The 23,328-nt window shown below is 55.3% G+C and overlaps 1 protein-coding gene across 3 annotated transcripts in view; it reads left to right on the top strand.

The window, feature by feature from the left end:
* The first annotated feature begins 489 nt into the window (after positions 1-489).
* PADI4 (peptidyl arginine deiminase 4) overlaps positions 490-23,328 on the top strand; it is a 33,882-nt gene continuing 11,043 nt past the window's right edge. For 2 of the 3 annotated variants that reach the window (XM_042244760.2, XM_060411515.1), the window contains exons 1-11: positions 490-1,228; positions 6,512-6,692; positions 8,823-8,889; positions 9,537-9,626; positions 10,400-10,467; positions 12,317-12,431; positions 13,828-13,953; positions 15,961-16,139; positions 16,308-16,411; positions 17,309-17,420; positions 19,546-19,653. In XM_042244760.2, the coding sequence (XP_042100694.1) occupies positions 798-1,228; positions 6,512-6,692; positions 8,823-8,889; positions 9,537-9,626; positions 10,400-10,467; positions 12,317-12,431; positions 13,828-13,953; positions 15,961-16,139; positions 16,308-16,411; positions 17,309-17,420; positions 19,546-19,653 (1,581 nt within the window). In that variant the 5' untranslated portion in view covers positions 490-797. The remainder of the gene's footprint in view (positions 1,229-6,511; positions 6,693-8,822; positions 8,890-9,536; positions 9,627-10,399; positions 10,468-12,316; positions 12,432-13,827; positions 13,954-15,960; positions 16,140-16,307; positions 16,412-17,308; positions 17,421-19,545; positions 19,654-23,328) is intronic. The other variant, XM_027965661.3, reaches the window with a different exon arrangement.

Genomic DNA, 23,328 nt, shown 5'->3' with positions numbered 1-23,328 from the left:
AGGGCAGGGTGCCTTTGGCTCACACCCTGGCTCTGCCGCTTTCTAGCCGTGAAATCTGTCCGTGACTCGGTTTCTTCCTCTGGAAAATGGGGATGATAATGGCGCTGACCCCAGAGAGCCTCTGTGAGGGTGAAATGAGGGAATCACAGCAGAACCCACCTCACAAGCTCGCCTTAGGGAGTTTTCCACGCGAAGGCCAGAGAAAGAAGCCCCGCACACCCAGGAGAAACCCCAGGAGACAGCCGTCGCAGGGGTGGCCCAGCCTGGGGTGACTTGTCCCAAACCTGGTCAGGCTTTTCTTGTTTAGTCCCTTTTATTCTGTTGTGTATTTTTAATCAGAGTATGATGGCTTTACAAAGTTGTGTTAGTGGCTGTGGTACAGCGAAGAGCATCGGCCACACACCCCCCTCCCTCTGGAGCCTCCTCCTGCTTGCCCCCCACCCCCGAGCCTCTTCGTGCTCGCCCCTGGCCCCACACCCAGGCCCTCGCAGAGCGCCGAGCCGAGCCCCCTGCGGGGTGCAGCGGCTCCCACTCGCCGTCCGCTCCACACACGGCCGCGTGTACGTCAGTCTTACTCTCTCAGCTCGCCCCCACGCCCCTTCCTCCGCTGTGTCCACATGTCGGTCCTCCAGGTCCACGGCTCTATTCCCGCCCTGCAAACAGGCTCCTCAGTCCCATTTTCCCAGATTCCGTACACGTGCGTTCATACACGCTGTTGTCTTCCCTGGCTCCTCTTTGAAGGTGTCGCCCGGCCTGTGGCCTCAGCCTCGCCTTCTCCTCTCTGATACCCTGTCTGGATGGACCCAGGTGTCCGTGGCTCCAGGAGGGGATGGAGACCCAGGGGGCATGAGACCTCAGACCCGCAGCCCCGCTCACAGGCTTCCGAAACCCTCAGCTCTTGCCAGGACGCTGACCGAACCAGCCTGCCACCAGTCCTGGCATCAGCGCCAAACTGGGTCCCCGGCCTGGGGGTAGCTCCAGGACAGAGGAGGGGCCGGGGAGACACCGCCAGCCCCGGAGGAGGAAGGGCTGAGCCACAAACCGCAGGCGCTGACTCACGGCCTCCGCTGGGCGCTGGGCAGATAAAAGCAGCAGCCCCGGGGCCTCCTGCAGCCGCAGGGACGCACAGGCCAGCGATGGCCTGGGGCACGGTGGTCCACGTGGCCCCGGGGCAGCCCACCCAGGCCGTGTGTGTGCTGGGCACCGAGACGCAGCTGGATGTCTACAGGTGAGCAGGGGACGTTCTGGGGCCACGGGCAGCTCTGGGGCTGTGGGTGAACGCCTTCTGCTGCCCCACGAGGGGTTTGGCTCAAGCGGCGGCCACTGCCGGGGAGAAGCCGGAGGGCCGAGATCCAAGTGGCCCCAGGACTCCCCTGGACTCAAGGCAGCGGCTCATCGCCACAGACGAGAGGGGCTTCCCCAGGGCCTCACCGCACAGGAAACCTGGTAGGGCAAGCAGGACCACATCCTCTCACGCTTGAGGCCGTGAAGCGCAGAGAGGTCCTGTGACTCGCCCAAGGTCGCACAGTGCGTGGATCCTGGGAACGAGTCTGGCCTCCGGATCTCACAGCCCCGGCCCACCTCCCCTTGCGCTGGGCTGCCCTGCGCTGCTCAGCCAAGCCTCCCTCCGTGGGTGTGCAATAGCGCGGGCGTGATGAGACAGGTTCTGGCATGGAGCGGCGGAGGCGGAGGCCTGGCCCTGCTATTGGTTAGCTGAGATGCCCTGGGCAGCTGAGCCTCAGTTTCTTCATCTGTGCAATGGGGATCATACCCGCTTTGTAGGGTGCTTGCGGGGATGAAGTGTGGAAACCTCGAGAATGCCTGTTGTGCACTTACCACAGTGCTGGGCCTGCCCCGGTGGCGGTTCTTCTGTCCATTCATTCCTTCGACAAATGCTAACTGAACCCCTGTTGCAGCCAAGCCCCGTGCTAGGCTCTAGCTAAACAGGGAGGTCTAAGCTGCTCGTGGTGGGCACAGCGCCAGCCTCCAGCTTCCGCCGCCACAGGTGAGCAGCTGTGCTTCTGGAAGAGCGCCCAGAGGACAGCTTGGCACACTTCCTTGAGGGTCGCTTGCCTCCTGAAGCGGGGCAGCAAACCGCAGGAAGTGTCTGGGGCCTCCTGGGGACACGGAGGCTGGCAGGAGGCCGAGAGGGTGAGGACTGAGGGGGGAGGAGGCCCACCGTTATCCGGGCCACCCTGCGCCAGGGCAGTCTGTCCATCGAGCCCAGGGTTCCAGCCCCGCCGGCTCACACGGTCACGGTGACACTCACGTCACGCTTGGCACACACAGCTCAGCCAGCCCCCGTGAGGAAGGCAGCGCTGTCCCCATTTCACAGAAGAGGAAGCTTGTTTTTACCAGTTACCTTTCCGTTGTCCATTTCTCTCTGTACTTGCCTTTTTGAAGGAAATTTTCCTGTTCTCTTAAAAAATTGTTGCATTTTCTCCATGTATGGAAATTTATGGACTTTATTTCTATTCTTCTGGTGAATACCTTTACATTTTAATAATAAAATGTTGAAAGTAAAAGTTGCTCAGTCGTGTCCGACCCTTGGCCGCCCTGTGGCCTGTACCCCACCAGGCTCCTCTGTCCACGGGGTTCTCCAGGCAAGAGTACTGGAGTGGGTTGCCATGCCCTCCTCCAGGAGATCTTCCCAACTCTGGGATGACACCTGGGTCTCCCACTTTGCAAGCAGAGTCTTTACCATCTGAGCCACCAGGGATTGAACACTACCTTAATCCTCTCTTCAATCAAGCGCCTGGGAACATTTTAACTGTCATTACCCCTCCCAATTTACATTCTGCCTTTTTTTTCTTAATGTCGCAATTTTGATATTTTTATAAACTTTTAAAACACAGACAAGACTCTTCGGATTAACCAAAGTATTTACCGTTTTATCTGCTCACCATTCTTCCTTACATCCAGATGCTTCTGACATTGGATATCTTCTTCTTAAGGCAAACTTCTTAAAGTGTATCTTTAGGAGTTGCTTTGGTGAAAATGCATTGGTTTCAAATTAAAATGCCAGTTCTTCTTCATCTGAAAATGTTTTTATTAAAATATAACTTTACGTACACAAATAAAAGTTAACGGTTATTTTTTCAAGATACTTTGAAGATGTTATTTAACTGTCTTCTGGATTTCATTACTGTTGTTGAGAAGTCTACTTTCAATCTAATTATGAAGCAGGGCAAAGACTAATAGAATTTTGCCAAGAAAATGCACTGGTCATACCAAACACCCTCTTCCAACAACACAAGAGAAGACTCTACACATGGACATCACCAGATGGTCAACACCGAAATCAGACTGATTATATTCTATGCAGCCAAAGATGGAGAAGCTCTATACAGTCAGCAAAAATAAGACCAGGAGCTGACTGTGGCTCAGATCATCACCTCCCTATTACCAAATTTAGACTGAAATTGAAGAAAACAGGGAAAACCGCTAGACCATTCAGGTATGACCTAAATCAAATCCCTTATGATTATACAGTAGAAGTGAGAAATAGATTTAAGGGCCTAGATCTGATAGATAGAGTGCCTGATGAACTATGGAATGAGGTTCGTGACATTGTACAGGAGACAAGGATCAAGACCATCCCCATGGAAAAGAAATGCAAAAAAGCAAAATGGCTGTCTGGGGAGGCCTTACAAATAGCTGTGAAAAGAAGAGAAGTGAAAAGCAAAGAAGAAAAGGAAAGATATAAGCATCTGAATGCAGAGTTCCAGAGAATAGCAAAAAGAGCTAAGAAAGCCTTCCTCAGTGATCAGTGCAAAGAAATAGAGGAAAACAACAGAATGGGAAAGACTAGAGATCTCTTCAAGAAAATTAGAGATACCAAGGGAACATTTCATGCAAAGATGGGCTCGACAAAGGACAGAAATGGTATGGACCTAACAGAAACAGAAGATATTAAGAAGAGATGGTAAGAATACACAGAAGAACTGTACAAAAGGATCTTCATGACCCGGATAATCACAATGGTGTGATCACTCACCTAGAGCCAGACATCCTGGAATGTGAAGTCAAGTGGGCCTTAGAAAACATCACTACGAACAAAGCTAGTGGAGGTGATGGAATTCCAGTTGAGCTGTTTCAAATCCTGAAAGATGATGCTGTCAAAGTGCTGCACTCAATATGCCAGCAAAGTTGGAAAACTCAGCAGTGGCCACAGGACTGGAAAAGGTCAGTTTTCATTCCAATCCCAAAGAAAGGCAATGCCAAAGAATGCTCAAACTACCGCACAATTGCACTCATCTCACATGCTAGCAAAGTAATGCTCAAAATTCTCCAAGCCCGGCTTCAGCAACACCTGAACCGTGAAATTCCTGATGTTCAAGCTGGTTTTAGAAAAGGCAGAGGAACCAGAGATCAAATTGCCAACATCCACTGGATCATGGAAAAAGCAAGAGAGTTCCAGAAAAAACATCTATTTCTGCTTTGTTGACTATACCAAAGCCTTTGACTGTGTGGATCACAATAAACTGTGGAAAATTCTGAAAGAGATGGGAATACCAGACCACCTAACCTGGCTCTTGAGAAATCTGTATGCAGGTCAGGAAGCAACAGTTAGAACTGGACATGGAACAACAGATTGGTTCCAAATAGGAAATGGTGTACATCAAGGCTGTATATTGTCACCCTGCTAATTTAACTTTTATGCAGAGTACATCATGAGAAATGCTGGGCTGGAAGAAACACAAGCTGGAATCAAGATTGCCAGGAGAAATATCAATAACCTCAGATATGCAGATGACACCACCCTTATGGCAGAAAGTGAAGAGGAGCTAAAAAGCCTCTTGATGAAAGTGAAAGAGGAGAGTGAAAAAGTTGGCTTAAAGCTCAACATTCAGAAAATTAAGATCATGGCATCTGGTCCCATCATTCCATGGGAAATAGATTGGGAAACAGTGGAAACAGTGTCAGACTTTATTTTCTTGGGCTCCAAAATCACTGCAGATGGTGATTGCAGCCATGAAATTAAAAGAGGCTTACTCCTTGGAAGAAAAGTTATGAGCAACCTAGACAGCATATTCAAAAGCAGAGACATTACTTTGCCGACTAAGGTCCGTCTAGTCAAGGCTATGGGTTTTCCAGTGGTCATGTATGGATGTGAGAGGTGGACTGTGAAGAAGGCTGAGTGCTGAAGAATTGATGCTTTAGAACTGTGGTGTTGGAGAAGACTCTTGAGTGTCCCTTGGACTGCAAGGAGATCCAACCAGTCCATTCTAAAGGAGACCAGTCCTGAGTGTTCATTGGAAGGACTGATGCTAAGGCTGAAACTCCAGTACTTTGGCCACCTCATGCGAAGAGTTGACTCATTGGAAAAGACCCTGATGCTGGGAGGGATTGGGGGCAGGAGGAGAAGGGGACAACCCAGGATGAGATGGCTGGGTGGCATCACTGACTTGATGGACGCAAGTCTGAGTGAAGATGGTGATGGACAGGGAGGCCTGGCATGCTGCGATTCATGGGGTCGCAAAGAGTCGGACAGGACGGAGCGACTGAACTGAACTGATTATTCCTTAATGGGCGACCAGACTTTTCTTCTTTCCGGAAACCTGTAAGATCTGTTTGTCTTTGGTTTTCTCAAGTGCGGTGAGGTGTGCGTCCGTCTGCGGGCGTACACAAGTGTGTCTATGCACATACAGAGGGGAACCACTGAGAACTCCTGTCACTCTCCGTATCTCAGCAATGCATCGAAGAGTACATTCCAAGAACTTCCCTGGTGGTCCAGTGGTTGAGAACCCACCTTGCAATGCAGGGGACGCAAGTTCGATCCCTGGTCTGGGAACTAAAGTCCCATACGCTGAGCCTCCTGAGCCGAGGGCCACAACTAGCCCCAAAGCAGCCACATAAAGAGGCTGAATAAGTGTTTAAACGAGACTGTGCTCTAGCCACGAGCCAGCTGCTTTCTAGAGCATGGCCTGCCACGACTCCAGAAGCAGAAGCTCGTGTGATGCTTCACGTGTGCACAGCCCCACGTGTGCACGTCTGTGTGCAGACCTCGGGGTGTGCGCCTCACTCTCCGCACACACCCGTGCGTGTGCCTTGGTGTGCCGCTTCCCAGTTCAAGAATCAGTCCTCCGGGTCAGGGGTTTCCTTTCTGCTCCTCACTGTCTCCTGCAGGCGTGCGTGCGTGCTAAGTCGCTCAGCCGTGTCCGACTCTCTGTGGCCCCGTGGACTGTGGCCCGCCAGGCCCCTCTGTCCCTGGGATTCTCCAGGCAGGAACACTGGAGGGGGTTGCCACGCCCTCCTCCAGGGCATCTTCCCGACCTAGGGACCGACCTCGCGTCGCTTATGTCTCAGCGTTGGCAGGCAGGTTCTTTACCACTGCGCCCCCGGGGAAGCCCGCTGCCTCCTGAAAACCTCCTTATTACCACCGGTCAGTCAGTCTGCCTGCCTTGTGGTGTCTGCACTGGCGGCAAGGGAGGAGCCCTGGGGCCGGCCGCAGTAGGCTGGGCTCCGCCTCACCGCCTCCGTCTGTCCTGCCCGTCTGTCTCCTCCACAGCTCTGCCCCCAAGGGCTCCACATCCTTCAGCATCACCGCCTCCCCAGGAGTGGTCGTGAAGGTCGCCCACAGGCCTCCATCCAAGAAGAGTCCCACAGGCTTGTCCCAGTGGCCCCTGGAGCCCGGCCTGGACGTGAGCCTGAAGCTGAGTGCGGCCAGCGAGAGCACAGGGGACCAGCAGGTGAGGGCAGCGCGGGGCCGGGAGGCAGGGCGGCCAGCAGGTCCCGACAGGCCCACCCCTCAGCCCGTCCAGGGTCAGCAGGTCCTAACAGGTCGGCCTGTCCAGCATCGACCCGTGGTCTCCCCACTCTCAGAGCCTGCTTGTCTCCAACAGAACTCATGATAGCTTGTTCCCCCCGTAGCATCCTCACATCGAGATGTCGGGGGCTCACGGAGGTCAGGGTTTTGATTAAACTTATTCATCCAGCAAATGTTTAATAATCGCCTTCTCTGTGCCGGGCACTGTCAGACCCTGAAGATTTTAACGAGCAAGAAGGTGAGACCGCAGCCTCTATGGTGCTCACAGCCCATGGGCGAGAGCGTCGGACAATACGAACGGCTAGGAACGGGGCGTCCGCTGGGAGGCGCACGGTCCGGCAGCCCCGGGAAACTGGCCCTGGCCTTGCACTTAGCTTCTTAGGCTGCTTGCTGTAACACAGGGCCACGGTTTTAAAGCAACAGAAACCTGTTCTCTCACGTTTCTGGAGGACAGAAGTCTGAAATCAAGGTGTCAGCAGGACCGTGTTCTTTGGAGTCAGTTCTTTGCCTCTTCCCGCAGCCAGCAGCAGTCCGTCTTCCCGGGACTGACGGCCACGTGGCTCCAGTCTCTGCCCCCGGGGCGCCCCTCCTTCTCAGTCCCTCTCTGCCTCCTTGGCAGGACGCTTGTCACTGGACTCAAGGCCTGTCTGGATGACACAGGATGATCTCAAGGTCCTTAATTACATCCGCAAACATCTTTTTTTTTCCCCCCACATGGGGGTCACATTCACAGGATCCAGGGATAGGACGTGGACATGTCTTTTGGGGAATCACCGTTTAACCCGCTGTACTCACATTGACTATAGATGGATAATCAGGGCCCTCCGGAGGTTCTCACACAGAGATCTGGGCCAATAACCACTTGTTCCCAGCAGGGGAGGTCAAACGGTCTCTCCCCGGGGGCAGAAAGTTGTTTCTTGTTGTAGGAACACAGACCTTGGGCATCAAAGCTGCTCAGCGAGTGAGTAATCAGGGGACGCTTCCTGGAAGAAGCGGCAAGCTGAAGGGTGCTGTGAATGACCTATTTAAGAGGGGTAAAGGGGAGCTAGAGCTCAACATAGAGGATGTGGCCTCGGAGCGCACTGTGGATGAGAGAGGGTGAGATGCGTGTCGGGGAAGCTGAAAAGGCTTGTATGGAGAGGAAAGAGCGGGGAGAGAGGGAGCCAGTGTGAGAGGGTTGGCATCCGGGACCTCTTTCTCTTGGGGAAACAGGAAGCCAACGGGAACCTTTCATGCAGGAGCAGCAAGACCGTAAACGTACATTGGTAAGACCCACTGGCTGCAGTGAGTGAGTCGATTAGATCTAGGCAGGGCGACCGGTCAGGAGGTGGACGGTTTAGACGCAAGGTGACGGCAGCTGCGACGTTTCTCTGGGTGCCCGCCATCTACAGGGCAGGTCCAGACGCCTCAGTGTGGCCCCCGGGAGCTCTGCTTCCTCTAGGGGCAGCTCTTGGATTTTGCTCTGGGGAACTCCCCTCCACCCTCTTGCTTGGGAGCATGGTTCCTGATGCTCGGCCAGACGGGGCCCATCCGGGTTCTCCCTGGACTTGGAGCCTTGGGAGACGGGGGCTGGTGTTTCTCGATCTCAATGGCATCTGCCCTGAAGAGGCCAGCCCTGCTCAAAGCCCCTGCTCCCCGGTCCCTGGAGGCTGGGGCCCAGCCTTTCCCAGTCTGCTTCCTCAGGCCTCCTCCCTGCCCCTGCTGGCCAGCGTTCCCCGCGGCTGTCTCCCCAGCCTCCCTCTCACGCCTCTCCCATCACACCCCCAACCGCTGGACTCCTGCGGTCCCTGCTGGACCCCCTCGAAGGGTGCCTCCCTGACACCAGGCAGGCAGACCAAGCCCCGGGCCCCGGCTCCCGAAGGACCCCCTTCTACGCATCACAGTCACTTGGGGGTGTTGCTGCCCCTCCAGCGCCATGCGCCGGGGCGTTCCCAATAGGCTAGGAGCCCCTTCCTCATCTCCTCGGCACCCCGCTCCGAGCCGGCGCGTAGCAGGCCATTTGGTGTCTGTTGAGTGACTAAGGACGTCATTCGGGTTCACTCCTGTTCCGCAGGTTCAGATTTCGTACCATGGACCCGCGCCCACCCCGGTTGAAGCCCTGCTCTACGTCACTGGGGTCGGTAAGTGATGCCCAGCAGCTCGGAGCTCAGCGCCCTCCCCTCCACACACCCCGCACAGGAGAGACTACACCCCGACGCTTACTCGAGACCAAGCGGAGAAAAGAAACATTTCTAGACAGCCACACATCTGGTCGCTCGTAAACATTCCTTCCCCAGGCAGTGAGCCACAAACACAGCTGGAGGCAGGGCGTTTGCAGGGAGGTTCAATCACCTCTCAGTGTGTTATTTCCCAGCTTAGGAAGTGGCATGTGGATTTTTGACATATGAGTCTCTATACCTTTTTGAAACCTCAAATATTTATGAGAAAAATAGATGATACTGTCTTATACAATAACATAGACCAGTATCCCCCAAATGATTTACATCCCACCTTCACCATTTTTGCCATGCCAGTGATCTGTACTCAGATTTATTTAGTATTCTTCTTCAAATAAAGTATGTTTGAACATGCCTTCATATTGGACAATAATATCATAATACCAGCATTATTTAAATGTACATTAAGTATATGAACAGCATATGAAGGTTTCACTCATTTATTTCATAGTAAATGTCATTATTTATTTCATTAATAAATATGAATATAAATAAATTCCATTCATTATTTCACTAAAACACATTTTAATAATTTTATTATTATTATTTAGCACTTACTCTATGCTGGACAGAGTGCCAAGACTTCACATTTAAGCCTTACAACAGTCCAGTGAAATTGCCACTATCATCCCATTTTACAGGTGAGGAAACTGAGGTACAAGAGGTAAAGAGACTTGCCCAAGACCACACAGCTGGTTAGCCAGGGAGCCAGGACGTTCTGGCCAGCGAGTGCTGTGCACTCTGGCCCAACATTGACTCACGGCCGTGTGTGTGTTTACAAGGTCATCCAGGCCAATCTCATTCTGTGACCTCATAAGGTCACCGCACAGTTATCACTGGAATGGTCACGTTGCCGAGTGTTCTGGTGAGGGGAAGGCATATGCTTTCTCACCCGTGCCGTGTGGACAGAGCAGGTATGTCTGAGGCTGTGATTTGTCCCACGGCACACAGATCAGAAAGTCAGGTGGGACCGAAGCAGCCGCTGAGCCCCCTGCTGCAAGCTCACCGGGTGCTGAAGGTGGGCCAGAGGCTTCTGTGAGGGGCAAGGTGTCCTTGCAGGAGCTTTGCCTCACACACCCACTGGGGTGGCTGGGAACTCTTTCTGAAGCCCTGGGGTGGGGGCGCACGGGGCAGACACGCAGGGTCTGGTTGGCGTCCCGGTTGTGGCATGGCCTCCCACCCAAGGAGGAGGCCTGTGGTCAGGAGCCCCTGCTCTTCTGCCTGAATTGCAGCCAGACTTCTCGGGGGACATGGGGAGTCTTACACCCTGTGTCTCCTCTGAAGGGGAGGCAAAAAATCCTTCGTGCAGGTACGCCTCCTGGGGAAAGGACTGTCCATCTGGAGCCAGACCAAGCGCCCCACCCTTGGTCTGGTATCCTCACCAACCCTCTCTTCTTATTTTCTGGGATTTCAGAAATCTCCTTGAGTGCAGACATCAGCCGCACTGGCAAAATGAAGCCCACGGGCAGCGTGAAGGACCAGGTACGCACAGCTTGACCTCAACCTGGCCCTGAATGGTCCTGACTCTGCTGGGCTCGCCTTACACGCCCCCTGGTGGTGATGGGATGAATAGCAGTGCGCTTCATATATCCATGTTAATAGGCCAAGAAACACAAGTTTAGGGAGAAAAAGAAAATTAAAACCGCCAATACCATTATTGCTCTGGTTTATATAGGCCCCATCGAGTCTACAAAACTACATTTTCATGATTGTACATACAGAGAACCTGTCATCCCACAAACCGAAAGCTAGATTCACCCAGTTCATGCACAGCAGAGAAAATTTGCAGGCAGGTCAGGACCCTGGCCCCAAAATCTAGGCTGTGGAGAATTCCCTCATGGCCCAGTAGCTAGGACTCCACGCTTCCACTGCAGGGGTCCTAGGTTCAATCACCAGCTGGAGAACTAAGATCCCGCACGTGGGACTTCCCAGTAATAATGAATCCACCCGCCAATGCGGGAGACATAAGAGATGGGGGTTCAATCCCTGGGTCAGGAAGATCCCCTGGAGGAGGGCACGGCAACCCACTCCAGCATTCTTGCCTGGAAAATCCCACGGACAGACAGAGGAGCCTGGCGGGCTGCAGTCCACGGGGTCACGAAGAGTCGGACACGACTGAAGGAGTGAACAGCAACAACGTGCCTCATAGCATGCCCTACGCTAGAGTTTAGCGACTGGTGGGCAGGGTTCATACGGGGGGAATAACAGAGAAAAGAGGCAGTGGGTGGCGGAGGGAAGGGGGCGGGTGGGGCAGGGAGTGTAGGCTGCAGAAACGCAGCGTGGTGGGGTGCACAGGTGATGAGTTGCCTGAAACCTCAGGATAAGCCTCGTGGTGTCCCTGAAGCCCCAAAGCTGCCGGCACATTTTTATGCTGATCTGGACTTTAATTAACCAATTATATTTTTTTTGGTCACGCTGCTCAGCTTGCAAGATCTTAGTTTCCCTGCCCCAGGCAGTGAAAATGCCGAGACCTATTCACTGGAGCATCAGGGCAATGCCCATACGCTGGTGTGCACTTAAGGATGACGGGACCTGTCAAAAATGAAGGTCCCCTTGTGGGATCGGTCAGCAGCGAAGGGGAGAACTGCAGCTCTGGGAGGGGAACTCGCCCTTCTGTCTTTCCCAAATTGCAGTCATCCCCTGGGGCAGAATGCTCTGCTACAAACAGAGGATGGCGTCACTGTTTAGATCCTTGATGGGAGGGGCGCTCCATTTGCTTTCATCTTCGCAGAGATAGCAGCCAGCTGCTGAGAATAGTGCCCACACTTTCAGGAAAGAGTTAATTAACAGCTCTCATAAGAGGAACTATTTAGATCTGAATCTTGACACAAATGTTTAGCTCAGTTTGGTTTGCCAATCCAACAGTTTTTAAAAGCTGTTGAAATCAGTTTTACTGTCTTGGCCTCCTAACTTCATTTTTTAAAAATTTTTTAAGATTTTCTTTTTATGTGGACCTTTTTAAAGTCTTTATTGAGTGTGTTACAGTATTGCTTCTGTTTAACATTTTGACCTTTTTGGCCGAGAGGCATGTGGGGTCTTAGCCCCTCCTCAAGGGATCAAACCCACACCCCCGGCATCGGAAGGCAAAGTCTTAGCCACTGAACCACCAGGGAGGTCCCTTGGGCTCCGTTTTTAAAATGGATGAACTGAGTTTGCTTATGACTTTGGGGGGAGGCAAAAGTCCACTCTCAGGACCAGAACACTACCTGATGTGGGAGCGAGGTGTGTAAACCACTCGAGACTGCGAGGTGCCAGGCAAGGCGGCGGGCTTCCCCAGGAGCGGGAGGGGCACACGTGCTCCTAAGCGTGCCCGTCTCTGCTGGGTTCACAGAGGGCCTGGACCTGGGGCCCCCGTGGGCAGGGCGCCATCCTGCTGGTGAACTGTGACAGAGACAACCCCGACTCTTCCGCCGTGGACTACCAGGATGAGCAGCTTGACGGCAACGGTAAAGACCCCCAAGATCTAGCGGAAATAGGGTTTTTGTCTTTTTGTAAAGCCTTTCGTCCTGAGCCTGGCGACAGTCCTCAGAAATCAGGCTTACTGGAAGCTTGCTCTTGTTAGCACACGGGTTACGTAGGTGAAGGAGTGAACAAGGGTCCTGAGAGGGCAAGTGACCCGCCCAGGGTCACACCGCAGCCGGAGGGGGGGGGCAGGGAGCAAGGCCGAGCGTCCCAGCGCCTCCTCCAGGGCCGTTTCCATCCCCAGCCTGTTGCCTAATGCAAACTTCCGCTCTCAGCTCAAGCCTGGGGCCCCAAATAATTTAAGACAAAAGCCTGACTAGAGCCCCAAACTCGGGTCAGAGCGGCTCTGAGCCCCAGCCAGACTGGGCGCTGCTCCAACCAGTCCAGAACTATTAGTTCAATTGAGCCTTCAGAAGTATGTATGGTTCTCATCCCCACTTTACAGATGGGAAAACCGAGGTACAGGAAGTTAAGCAATTTGCTCCGGGTCACACAGCCAGAAGGGTGTGGCTCAGGATTTGAGCCCGGGCGTCCTGGCACCGGGGCAGGTTTAGGAGCCCTGCTGGCAAGCCTCTGAGTGGGGGCCAGGATGGGAGACGCACACCCAGGTGCACTGGAGGAGGGCGCCCAGGGAGTGAGGTCATTTGGCCAGGGCAGCAGCTACTGCCTTCCTGCGGGAGTTGCTAGAATGGCCTAGCTGGATGCAGTTTGAAGTTGCGGACAGTTGGCATGTCCTGATGCCAGGGAGCAGCGTCTCCATGGCGCCTGGCACACACGTACCTGTATGGACCCTCCCAGGATGCAAGGTGCTATAATTCGGGCTTTGCGCCTGTGACTGCACGCTTTCCGCGTGGGCTCTGTGCCTAGCCCCGCGTGCTGACAAGGATGCAGAGGCGTGGAGAGAGGAAACGACTCCCCAAGCTCCCACAGACCCAGGGCTCACGCCTCGCCCACTCCAGCGCCCTTAACCACGCGACTCTTGTCCGGCTCTGCTCTCCTCACGTCTTTGCCAGCCACCATTCAGGCCGGTTCATCTCCCTCGCGGGCCCCGGGGAGAAGCTTCTCCACTCACTCAGTCCACAAACAATCAGTGAGCGTTTGCCTCGTGATGGGCATTGGTCTGGACACTTCTCAGAGCTGGGAGCAAAGCAACACGCAAGACAGATGTGGTTTCTGCCTCGCCAAGCTAACATCCTAAGCTCATCCTGGTGGGAGAGGTCATGTCCAAACCCTGATTCGCTTTAATTCTAAAATGAAAAATGTCACTTAAAAACTGGAAAGAACACAAAGAAAATAAAGCCAGGTGAAGAGATGAAGGGTGGTCTTGGGGGGAGGGTGGTCTCAGGGGCTGACGTCTCAGCCACGCCCTTCTCTCTCCAGACCTGGAGGACCTGTCCCTGGTGACCCTGAGCACCAAGACCCCCAGGGACTTTTTCAGCAAGCACCAGCTGGTGCTCCACGTAGCCAAATCTGAGATGGACAAAGTCAGGGTGTTTCAAGACAACGGTGAGTCGCCTCTGGCTGTCCCCTCACTGCCCCCCGCCAAAGGGACTCAGCCTCTCCACACTCTCCTCGGGGAAAATTCCCGAGCACCTCCCCCGTGCCAGGTCCTAAGAATCGAGGAGGCAGCAGGGAGCAAGCTGGAGGGCCTCTCTGAACGGATGGGCACAGAAAGGGCACAGACAAGACCCAGGCAACAGACAGGGTCTGGTGCCGGGCGAGCGCAGAGAAGGGCCCGCTGTCCCTCCCAAGCACTGCTGAAGCTGATCGTGTGTGTCCAGCTCTTCTCTCTCTCACACACACGCACAAACACACGCAGAAGACTCATTTGCAGGAACTGTTTTGCTCTTATTTCTGAAAGCAATTGGGGTTTTTGTTTGTTTTCCTTTTTTTTTTGGCCACAGCATGTGGCATGCAAGACCCTAGTTCCCCAAGCAGGGACTGAACCCCCGCCCCCTGTGGTGGAGGTGCGGCGTCTCACCCATGGGGCTGCCGGAGAAGTTCCCACAGGGGACGTTGAATCCAAGTTGACTGCACATAACACCTGGTAACATGCAATCATTTGTTCAACAATCTGCTGGTCAGAAGCATCAGCAGCTTCTTGGTGGCTCAGGGGCCCCTGCCGTCCCGCGCTAGGTCGGCTCTAGGCACATGGGACAGAGCAAAGAACTTAGCAAAGTCTCTGCCCTCGGCAGGATGGGGGTGATGATACGTGAAAGGTCGTTGCCTGCAGCCCCAGAAGGCGCTAAATGTGTCCTTGCAGAGAAGGGTGCAGCAGGGGAGGGGGAGAGGGCGGTCAGGGAGGCCCCCCAGAAGGTCGCTGAGCACTGGGAGACCGAGGAACATCAGGGGAAGGGCACTCTGGGGCAGGGGGGACTGCAGGTGCAAAGGCCCTGAGGTGGGCTGTGCCCACGGCTCGAGGATGCAGGGGGGCCAGTGTGCTGAGAGCACCAGGCAAGGTTTACGAGGGTGAACAAGCAGAGCAGAGAGGCCAGAGTGGAGGGGCCCGTCACAGAGGCAGGAAGTGACTGCGGCTTCTCGTCTGTACGGGGTGGGGGGCCTATGAGGGCTGTGCCTAGGAGCACACCTGACTTACTTCCATTCAGACCGCAGGGATTAGACTGACATTGGTTTGGCCACAAACCAACTCCTTGCCTCTGTGGAGGTATCACCCCCTCCAGGAAGCCCTCCCTGACCCTCCAGCACTCATTGCTGTCTGTGATTTTGACTGTCTTTTCCTTGCCTCTGTGGAGGCATCACTTCCTCCAGGAAGCCCTCCCTGACCCTACAGCATTCATTGCTGTCTGAGATTTTGACTGTCTTTTCCTTGGCTCTGTGGAGACATCACCTCCTCCAGGAAGCCCTCCCTGACCCTCCAGCACTCATTGCTGTCTGAGATTTTGACTCTTTTCCTTGGCTCTGTGGAGGCATCACCTCCTCCAGGAAGCCCTCCCTGACTCTCCAGCACTCATTGCTGTCTGAGATTTTGACTGTCATTTCTTCTCCCTGCTGTGGCACTGGTGGTGAAGAACCCGCCTGCCGATGCAGGAGACATAAGAGACATGGGTTCGATCCCTGGATGGGGAAGCTCCCCTGGAGGAGGACGCAGCAGCCCACTCCAGTATTCTTGCCTGGAGAATCTCACGGACTGAGAAGCCTGCTGGGCTGGGGTCCATAGGGTCGCAAAGAGTCAGACCCGACCGCAGTGACTTAACATGGACGCACTTATCCAGTAGACCGTGTGCTCCGTGCCGCCAAGGACAAAGACTGTCTCCCTGATCCTTCAGGGTCAGCTGCGAGCAGGTGAAAGGCAGGGAGTGGACGAGAGCAAGAGCGGACTATCAAGTATGCTGGGCTTTCTGTAGCACTGGGTGGGACTCAGGCACCCCCATCATGCCGGTCCTGGGCCTCCATCCGGTGATGTCGCGGCTGAGGCTCAGCCCTCTCCCCCTGAGGAGGGGCTCGGGCTCCTCAGAAACAGGGACGCAGCGCTGACCCCCTGCTCGCTCCCAGGGGGCCGGCAGCCCTCCCGGTACAGCGCGGTCCTGGGGCCGGAGCGCCCGTCTCACCTGCTGGAGCTCCCGGGCGGCCGGCGCAGCACGCACTTCTACGTGGAGGGCCTGGCCTTCCCCGACGCCAGCTTCCCGGGGCTCGTTTCCCTCCACCTCTCCCTGCTGGACGCGTCCAACCCGGTAGGCCCGGTTGGGGGTTGGCGGGGGCGGGGTGGGGGGCGTGGCGGGGAGGTGCTGGGGGGGGAGCTGGGCTTCCAGGCCCCGGCCCAGCTGGGGAGGGGCTCCCCGTGCACCTGGCTGCTCTCACAGCCCCTCTCTCGCCCTCCCCCGCCCCCCCTCCCGCCGCAGGAGCTCCCCCAAAGCCTGCTTTTCCAGGACAGCGTGGTCTTCCGTGTGGCCCCCTGGATCATGACCCCCAACACCCAGCCCCCGAAGGAGGTTTACGTGTGCAGGTGAGGGGCCCTGGAGGGCCAGGGCAGGGCCCAGACACACACACACACACCCAGGGAGACCCTGGAGCAGGACCCCGGGGCGCTTCGTGCCCGCGGCGTGGATGGGGCAGGGGTGCGCCCAATGCGCCGGCTGAGGGCGGGGCTTGTTTGGCGCCGCAAGCGGACAGGGAAGTCATCGCGGGCGCTGTTTCCCTGTCACTCTCCGGCCCCGAGCATCCTGAGCGTGGCTTTAGCGCCTGGGGTCCTTTGGACTTCGCCAGACCCGGAAGATGAGAGCTCTGGTCCTCCGGGCGAGGCCTCCGGGCTCCCACGAGGGCGGCCCTGCACGCGGAACCCCAGGCACTCATTTCCAACGCCCGTTCCTGACGAACCTCTGGGCTCGCGTTCTCTATCCTGGGGCAGGGCACGCGACAGGGGGCCCTGGGCGTCCATCCCGCGGCCAGGGAGCCCCTGATAACCACGCAGGGCCCCGGGGGGCCTTCCCCCCGCCCCTTCCTGCCACCTGGGGGAAGGAGGGCTGTGAGTGTAACCTAGTGGTCAGGATGCAGCCTGGAAGCCAGCAAGGCCTGGACCTGAAAGCACGTGGCATGACCTTGATGCTCACCTCCAGGCTCTGCCTTCTGCTCGCTGGAAGGGTGCCTGCTGGTCCCCTCCTGGGTTGTCAGCAGAGCTCAGGGAAACAGCATGCTCAGAGCAGACAGACGGGGCAAGTGGGGGTCTCCATCGGGCTCCAGGGGTCTCGAAGCACCCACCACGGGGGTCCTGTCCTGTGTCCTGGCCTCAGCTCCTATGCCTGCTCTGCCCTTAGTCCAGCCCGCCTCCTCAGAGCCCAGCCAAGGCCGCTGGGTGTGGAATCAGGGGCCCCGAGGACCTTTTCTTTCTTCCTGATCTTTCTAGGTTATTTGAAAATGAGGACTTCCTGACGTCACTGACCGCGCTGGCCAGAAAAGCCAAGTGCAAGCTGACCGTCTGTGCGCAGGACGAGAGCGTGAATGACCGGTGGATGCAGGTGTGTGCCCTCGGGGCAGGCGGGCTGGGCGCGGGAGGCACACCCTGAGGGTCAAGGGGCACGGGGCCCGGCTCCACCGGCTTGGCCTGCACCCCGCTGGCCACCCTTCCTCGGCCGGCGAGGAGTTAAGAGCCTCCCAGGGTCCCCGCAGACGGGGGAGGCTCAGGAAAGCGACCCTACTCACATTTAAACGGCCTGCTAGCCGTGTCACCGAGATGACCTCCTTCCTGCTGGAAAACTCTCAGACGACCTCAGGAACCTGAACAAATGCTGCAAAGCTCGGGGGCTGGGGCTCCAGCGGCAGCTCCAGCAGCCCTGCCTCCAGGCAGGCCGCCCGGGGCTCGGCCCCCAGGCCAGGCCACAGCCCTGCCCCAGCGTCTTCCGAGGCGCCCGTCTCCCGCCTCAGCTACCTCCCGATCCAGTTGCCCCATGTCCGCCACCCTGGATCAGCACTCCTTTCTAACCCCCAAATGCGGCCTCCCTGGTGGCTCAGATGGTAAAGAATCTGACTGCAATGCAGAAGACCCGGGTTGGATGCCTGGGTCACAAGGATCCCTGGGTCAGGAAGAGCCCCTGGAGGAGGAAATGACGACCCACTCCAGTATTCTTGCCTGGAGAATCCCATGGACAGAGGAGCCTGAAGGGCTATAGTCCCCGGGGTTGCAAAGAGTCGGACGCGACTGAAGCAGCTGAGACACACACACACAACCCCCAGAGAATCCCCTCTCTGCCTTTCCTATCATTCTGCCTGTGTTAGAGCAAACTAGATGAAATGGCTGGAACGTCACCATTTTTCATCTCAGGGCATGGCAGTGTGAACCTCCAAGATGGTTCAGCCTAGCAGTGTTTTATGGCCAACGTCACGCCTGCCGGCTGGATGCAGGCCAGCTGTGCACCCGATCCCATCTGCGCCCTCCCGTCTCTGTCCCAGGGGCTCAGCTGGGGCCTCACCCGCCCTCTTTTGGGGCAGGATTACCCCTGTCCTCCAGGCTCCAGCTCAGCAGCACTTTTATTATTATTATGCATTTGTGGGCTTCCCTTGTGGCCCAGTCGGTAAAGAATCCACCTGCGATGTGCGAGATCTGGGTTTGATCCCTGGGTTGGGAAAACCCCTTGGAGAAGGGAAAGGCTACCCACTCCGGTGTTCTGGCCTGGAGAATCCCGTGGACTGAGTAGTCCATGGCGTCCCAGAGTCGGACATGACTGAGCGGCTCTCACCTCGCTTTCATCATTCATTGGCATTAGGGAACCGGAGCTTCACAGCGCTGTTAGTTTCTGCTCCACGGCAACGTGAACCAGCTGTCCACGAGCTGCGCTGCGCTCAGTCTCTCAGGCGTGTCTGACCCTTTGCAGCCCCTTGGACTGTAACCTGCCAGGCTGCTCTGTCCATGGGATTTTCCAGACAAGGATACTGGAGTGGGTCACCATCCGCTCCTCCAGGGCTCTTCCCGACCCAGGGATCAAACCCAGGTCTCCCACATTGCAAGCGGATCCTTTACCAGCTGGGCCACAGGGAAGCCCAAGAATACTGCAGTGGGCAGCCCATCCCTCCTCCAGGGCTCTTCCTGACCCAGGAAGGGAACCAGGGTCTCCTGCGCAGCGGGCAGATCCTTCACCAGCTGAGCCACAGGGAAGGCACACATACGCGTGTATCTACGCTTTCTTAGGCTCGCTTCCCATTTGGGTCGTCAAGGAGCGGAGTAGAGTTCCCTGTGCCACACTAGAACCTCTTTAAGAAGTCTCCCCTGCGCCGTCCCAGCTGCGTTGGGAGCCCCCCCTCTGTGTTCCCGTGGATGTCTCACCTCCCTCCCCTCCTAGCTCTGGGTGCTGAACGCCCAGCTCTTGGGTCGCCCCTCAAGCTCAGGGCCCGTGGCTGGTACACCATGGGTCCCTGCCACCCACCAGGAGCAAGAGTGAAGGGCACCTGGCTTGATTCCTCTGCACGTGGATTCAAGCACAGGACAGTAAGCTCTGCTTTCCCAGAGCCCCTCTTCTGGGGTTGAATAACCCAGTGCATTTGCCCTTGACCCCACGGGGAGAGAGAGCAGATGGTTCTCCAGCCCCCATCCCTGCGCCAGGCGTCGAGAGCAGGTGTGACAGCCTCCCTGCCCCTCTCTCTGCATAGGACGAGATGGAGATTGGCTACACCCAAGCCCCACACAGGACGCTGCCCGTGGTCTTTGACTCCCCGAGGAACAGAGGCCTGAAGGACTTCCCCATCAAGTGCATGCTGGTACGTGCCGCACGGGGTGGGTGCAGCGTGCGTGCCCGGCTCCCGCCTCCTTCCTGGCTTCCATCCCCCGCCCCACACCGAGCACCCGCAGGTGCATAGGGCCGCAGGACGCCGAGCAGCTGTCACACAGGTGGAGGGGCAGTTTTTTTTTAAATTATCTGTCTATCCGTCGCTATCTTGGTTTTTAAGTTTGCATTTCTCTGTGTGTGTGCATGCTCAGTTGTGTCCAACTCTTTGCAACCCCCTGGGCTGTAGACAGCCAGGCTCCTCGGTCCGTGGGATTCTCCAGGCCGGAATACTGGAGTGGGCTGTCATGTCTTCCTCCAGGGGATCTTCCCGACCCAGGGATCAAACGCAAGTCTCCTGCACTGGCAGGCGGGTTCTTTACTGCTGAGCCACCAGGGAAGCCCTTTTTAAAGTTACTGTTTTATTTTAATTTTCTTTTTCAGCTGCGTGGCTTGACATGTGGGATCTTAGTTCCCTCACCAGGGATTAAACCCGCACTCCGTGTGTTGGAACCGCGGAGTCTTAGCCACTGAATCTTCAGAAAGCCTCCTCCTGGGATATTTCTGTTATGTGATGAGATATGGGCTTGCCTTTCCCAAAGCCCTTTCTGGCTGTGAGCTTGAGCTTTCCCTCAGGAAAGCCCTGCTGAGCATGCGGGTTGGGCATGGGCGCCCTTGTTCCGCTGCAGATGCTCTTGGGGCCTCACTGGTGTCCAGCGGTTAGGACTCTGCACTTCCACTGTTCAGGGCATAGGTTCAATCCCCGGCCAGGGAACTAGGATCCCTCATGCCCTGTGGTGTAGCCAAAAGAAAAAAAGATGCTCTTCTGCGAGGTGGGGGTAGGGCCCGGACCAGAACCTTCCTCAGCATGCAGCTGGAGGCTCTGTCTTTTGGGTGGGAGTGTGACTTTCAGGGGCTCCCCTCGGGACACGCAGGCTGTTCAGGACCAGAGCGGTCATTTCCTCGGTGTGACTTTATCAGCCAGGGTCTCCACATGTGTTTAGGGGGTCAGGTGAGAGCGTAGCATTGAGTCATGCTTGACTAACTGGGTCGCTTCCTGCAAACTCAGCACAGAATAATGGAAACGGGAACAACTGTAATAACAGTTACATTTGGGGCTCACGTCCTGTGGCACTCACAGTGCTGAATGCCGACATGAGCTCACGTAATCTGTCTGACAACCTCTAATAGTAGGTGCTACTACTAGGCCCATTTCATAGATGAAGAAACTGAGGCTCAAAAGGTGAAGCGGCTTTCTTGAGGTCACACGAAAAGACAGTTAAGCTGGAACTCAAAGCAGGCCATGAGCACCCTGCCCCTGCTTTCTCAGAAAGCCCCAGGCCTGTGCTCTGAGCCCTGACAGCCCCCTGACCTCAGGCACCCAGAGAAGATGGAGGAGGGAGTGTGAGGTGCGAGCTGCGCTTCGGTGAACAGCTGTCCAAGCAGCATTCTGTTCCCCAAAGGGCAAGGGGCTGACCTTGCCCACGCGGGAGGCTTTGAAAGGAGACCTGAGTTTAACTCACTGGCTCTCCCGTGCTGCGTGCTGCCGACGCAGGGATTTAGTTGGGGTCATGACGTCTGTGCCATTTGGTTCAGTTCAGTCGCTCGGTCATGTCCAACTCTTTACATCCCCATGGACTGCACCACACCTGGCTTGCCTTTTCTTCACCAACACCCGGAGTCTGCTCAAATTCATGCCCATCGAGTCGGTGATGCCATCCAACTGTCTCATCCTCTGTCGTCCCCTTCTCCTCCCACCTGCAATCTTTCCCAGCATCAGGGTCTTTTCAAATGAGTCAGTTCTTCATGTCAGATGGCCAGAGTATTGGAATTTCAGCTTTAGCATCAGTCCTTCCAATGAGTATTCAGGACTGATTTCCTTTAGGATGGACTGGTTGGATCTCCTTGCAGTCCAAGGGACTCTCAAGTGTCTTCTCCAACACCACAGTTCAAAAGCAGCAATTTTTCAGCACTCAGCTTTCTTTATAGTCCAACTCTCACATCCATACATGACCCCTGGAAAAACCATAGCTTTGACTAGATGGACCTTTGTTGGCAAAGTAATGTCTCTGCTTTTCAATATGCTGTCTAGGTTGGTCATAGCTTTTCTTCCAAGGAGCAAGTGTCTTTTAATTTCATGGCTGCAATCACCATCTGCAGTGATTTTGAAGCCCAAGAAAATAAAGTCTGACACTGTTTCCACTGTTTCCCATCTATTTCCCATGAAGTGATGGGACCGGATGCCATGATCTTCGTTTTCTGAGTGTTGAGCTTTAAGCCAACTTTTTCACTCTCCTCTTTCACTTTCATCAAGAGGCTCTTTAGTTCCTCTTCACTTTCTGCCATAAGGGTGGTGTCATCTGCATATCTGAGGTTATTGATATTTCTCCCGGCAATCTTGATTCCAGCTTGTGTTTCTTCCAGTCCAGCGTTTCTCATGATGTACTCTGCATAGAAGTTAAACAAGCAGGGTGACAATATACAGCCTTGACGTGGCTCCTTGACTCCTTTTCCTATTTGGAACCAGTCTGTTGTTCCATGTCCAGTTCTAACTGTTGCTTCTTCACCTGCATACGGATTTCTCAGAAGGCACGTAAGGCGGTCTGGTATTCCCATCTCTTTCAGAATTTTCCACAGTTTATTGTGATCCACACAGTCAAAGGCTTTAGCATAGTCAATAAAACAGAAGCAGATGTTTTTCTGGAACTCTCTTGCTTTTTCTATGATCCAGCGGATGTTGGCAAATTGATCTCTGGTTCCTCTGCCTTTTCTAAATCCAGCTTGAATATCTAGAATTTCACGGTTCACATTCTGCTGAAGCCTGGCCTGGAGAATTTTGAGCGTTACTTTGCTAGTGTGTGAGATGAGTGCAATTGTGTGGTAGTTTGAACATGCTTTGGCATTGCCTTTCTCTGGGATTGGAATGAAAACTGGCCTTCCTACAGACAGCCTCAGATGGAGGGAGGCTGTTGTGGCCCCTTAGCCCGCACGGCAGTCAGGGGTGTTGGTCCCTGTGCTTAGTCACGCAGTGGTGTCCAGCTCTTTGCGACCCCGTGGACTGTGGCCCGCCAGGCTCCTCTGTCCAAGGAAGTCTCCAGGCAAGAATACTGGAGTGGGTTGCCACGCCCTCCTCCAGGGGATCTTCCCAACCCAGGGATCAAACCCAGGTCTCCTGCATTGCAGGTGGGTTCTTAACCATCTGAGCCACCAGGTCGGGGTATCTTGATTCAAATCACTCAGGAAAGGAATTGGGGATAGTGGAATAGGGACTCCCCTGGGCTTTCCTGGTGGGTCAGACGGTGAAGAGCCCATCTGCCATGCGGGAGATGCAGGTTCGGTCCCTGGGCATGGCTGCCCAGTCCAGGGCTCTCGCCTGGAGACTTCCACAGACAGAGAGTCTGGCAGGCTGCAGTCCATGGGGTCGTCGCAGAGTCAGACCGGACTGAGCGACTAACGCCTTCACACTTGCTTTCTCAGGGACTTCCCTGGTGGCCAGTGACTAAGAACCCTCCTTGCAATGCAGGAGATGCAGGTTCAAAGTCTTGTTGGGGAACTAAGATTCCCCCTCGCCTGGCCAGGGAGTTAAGACCCGATGCAGCCAAATAAATAGATAAAAATAAATTTTATAAAAAGAATTGGGATAAGAATCAAGCTCCTCACCAGGCTACAG

The sequence above is a fragment of the Ovis aries genome, chromosome 2 (assembly GCF_016772045.2).
Source record: "Ovis aries strain OAR_USU_Benz2616 breed Rambouillet chromosome 2, ARS-UI_Ramb_v3.0, whole genome shotgun sequence".
NCBI classification, from domain to species: domain Eukaryota; kingdom Metazoa; phylum Chordata; class Mammalia; order Artiodactyla; family Bovidae; genus Ovis; species Ovis aries.
Note: the sequence above shows the minus strand (reverse complement) of the source record. Positions and strands in the feature narration are given on the sequence as shown.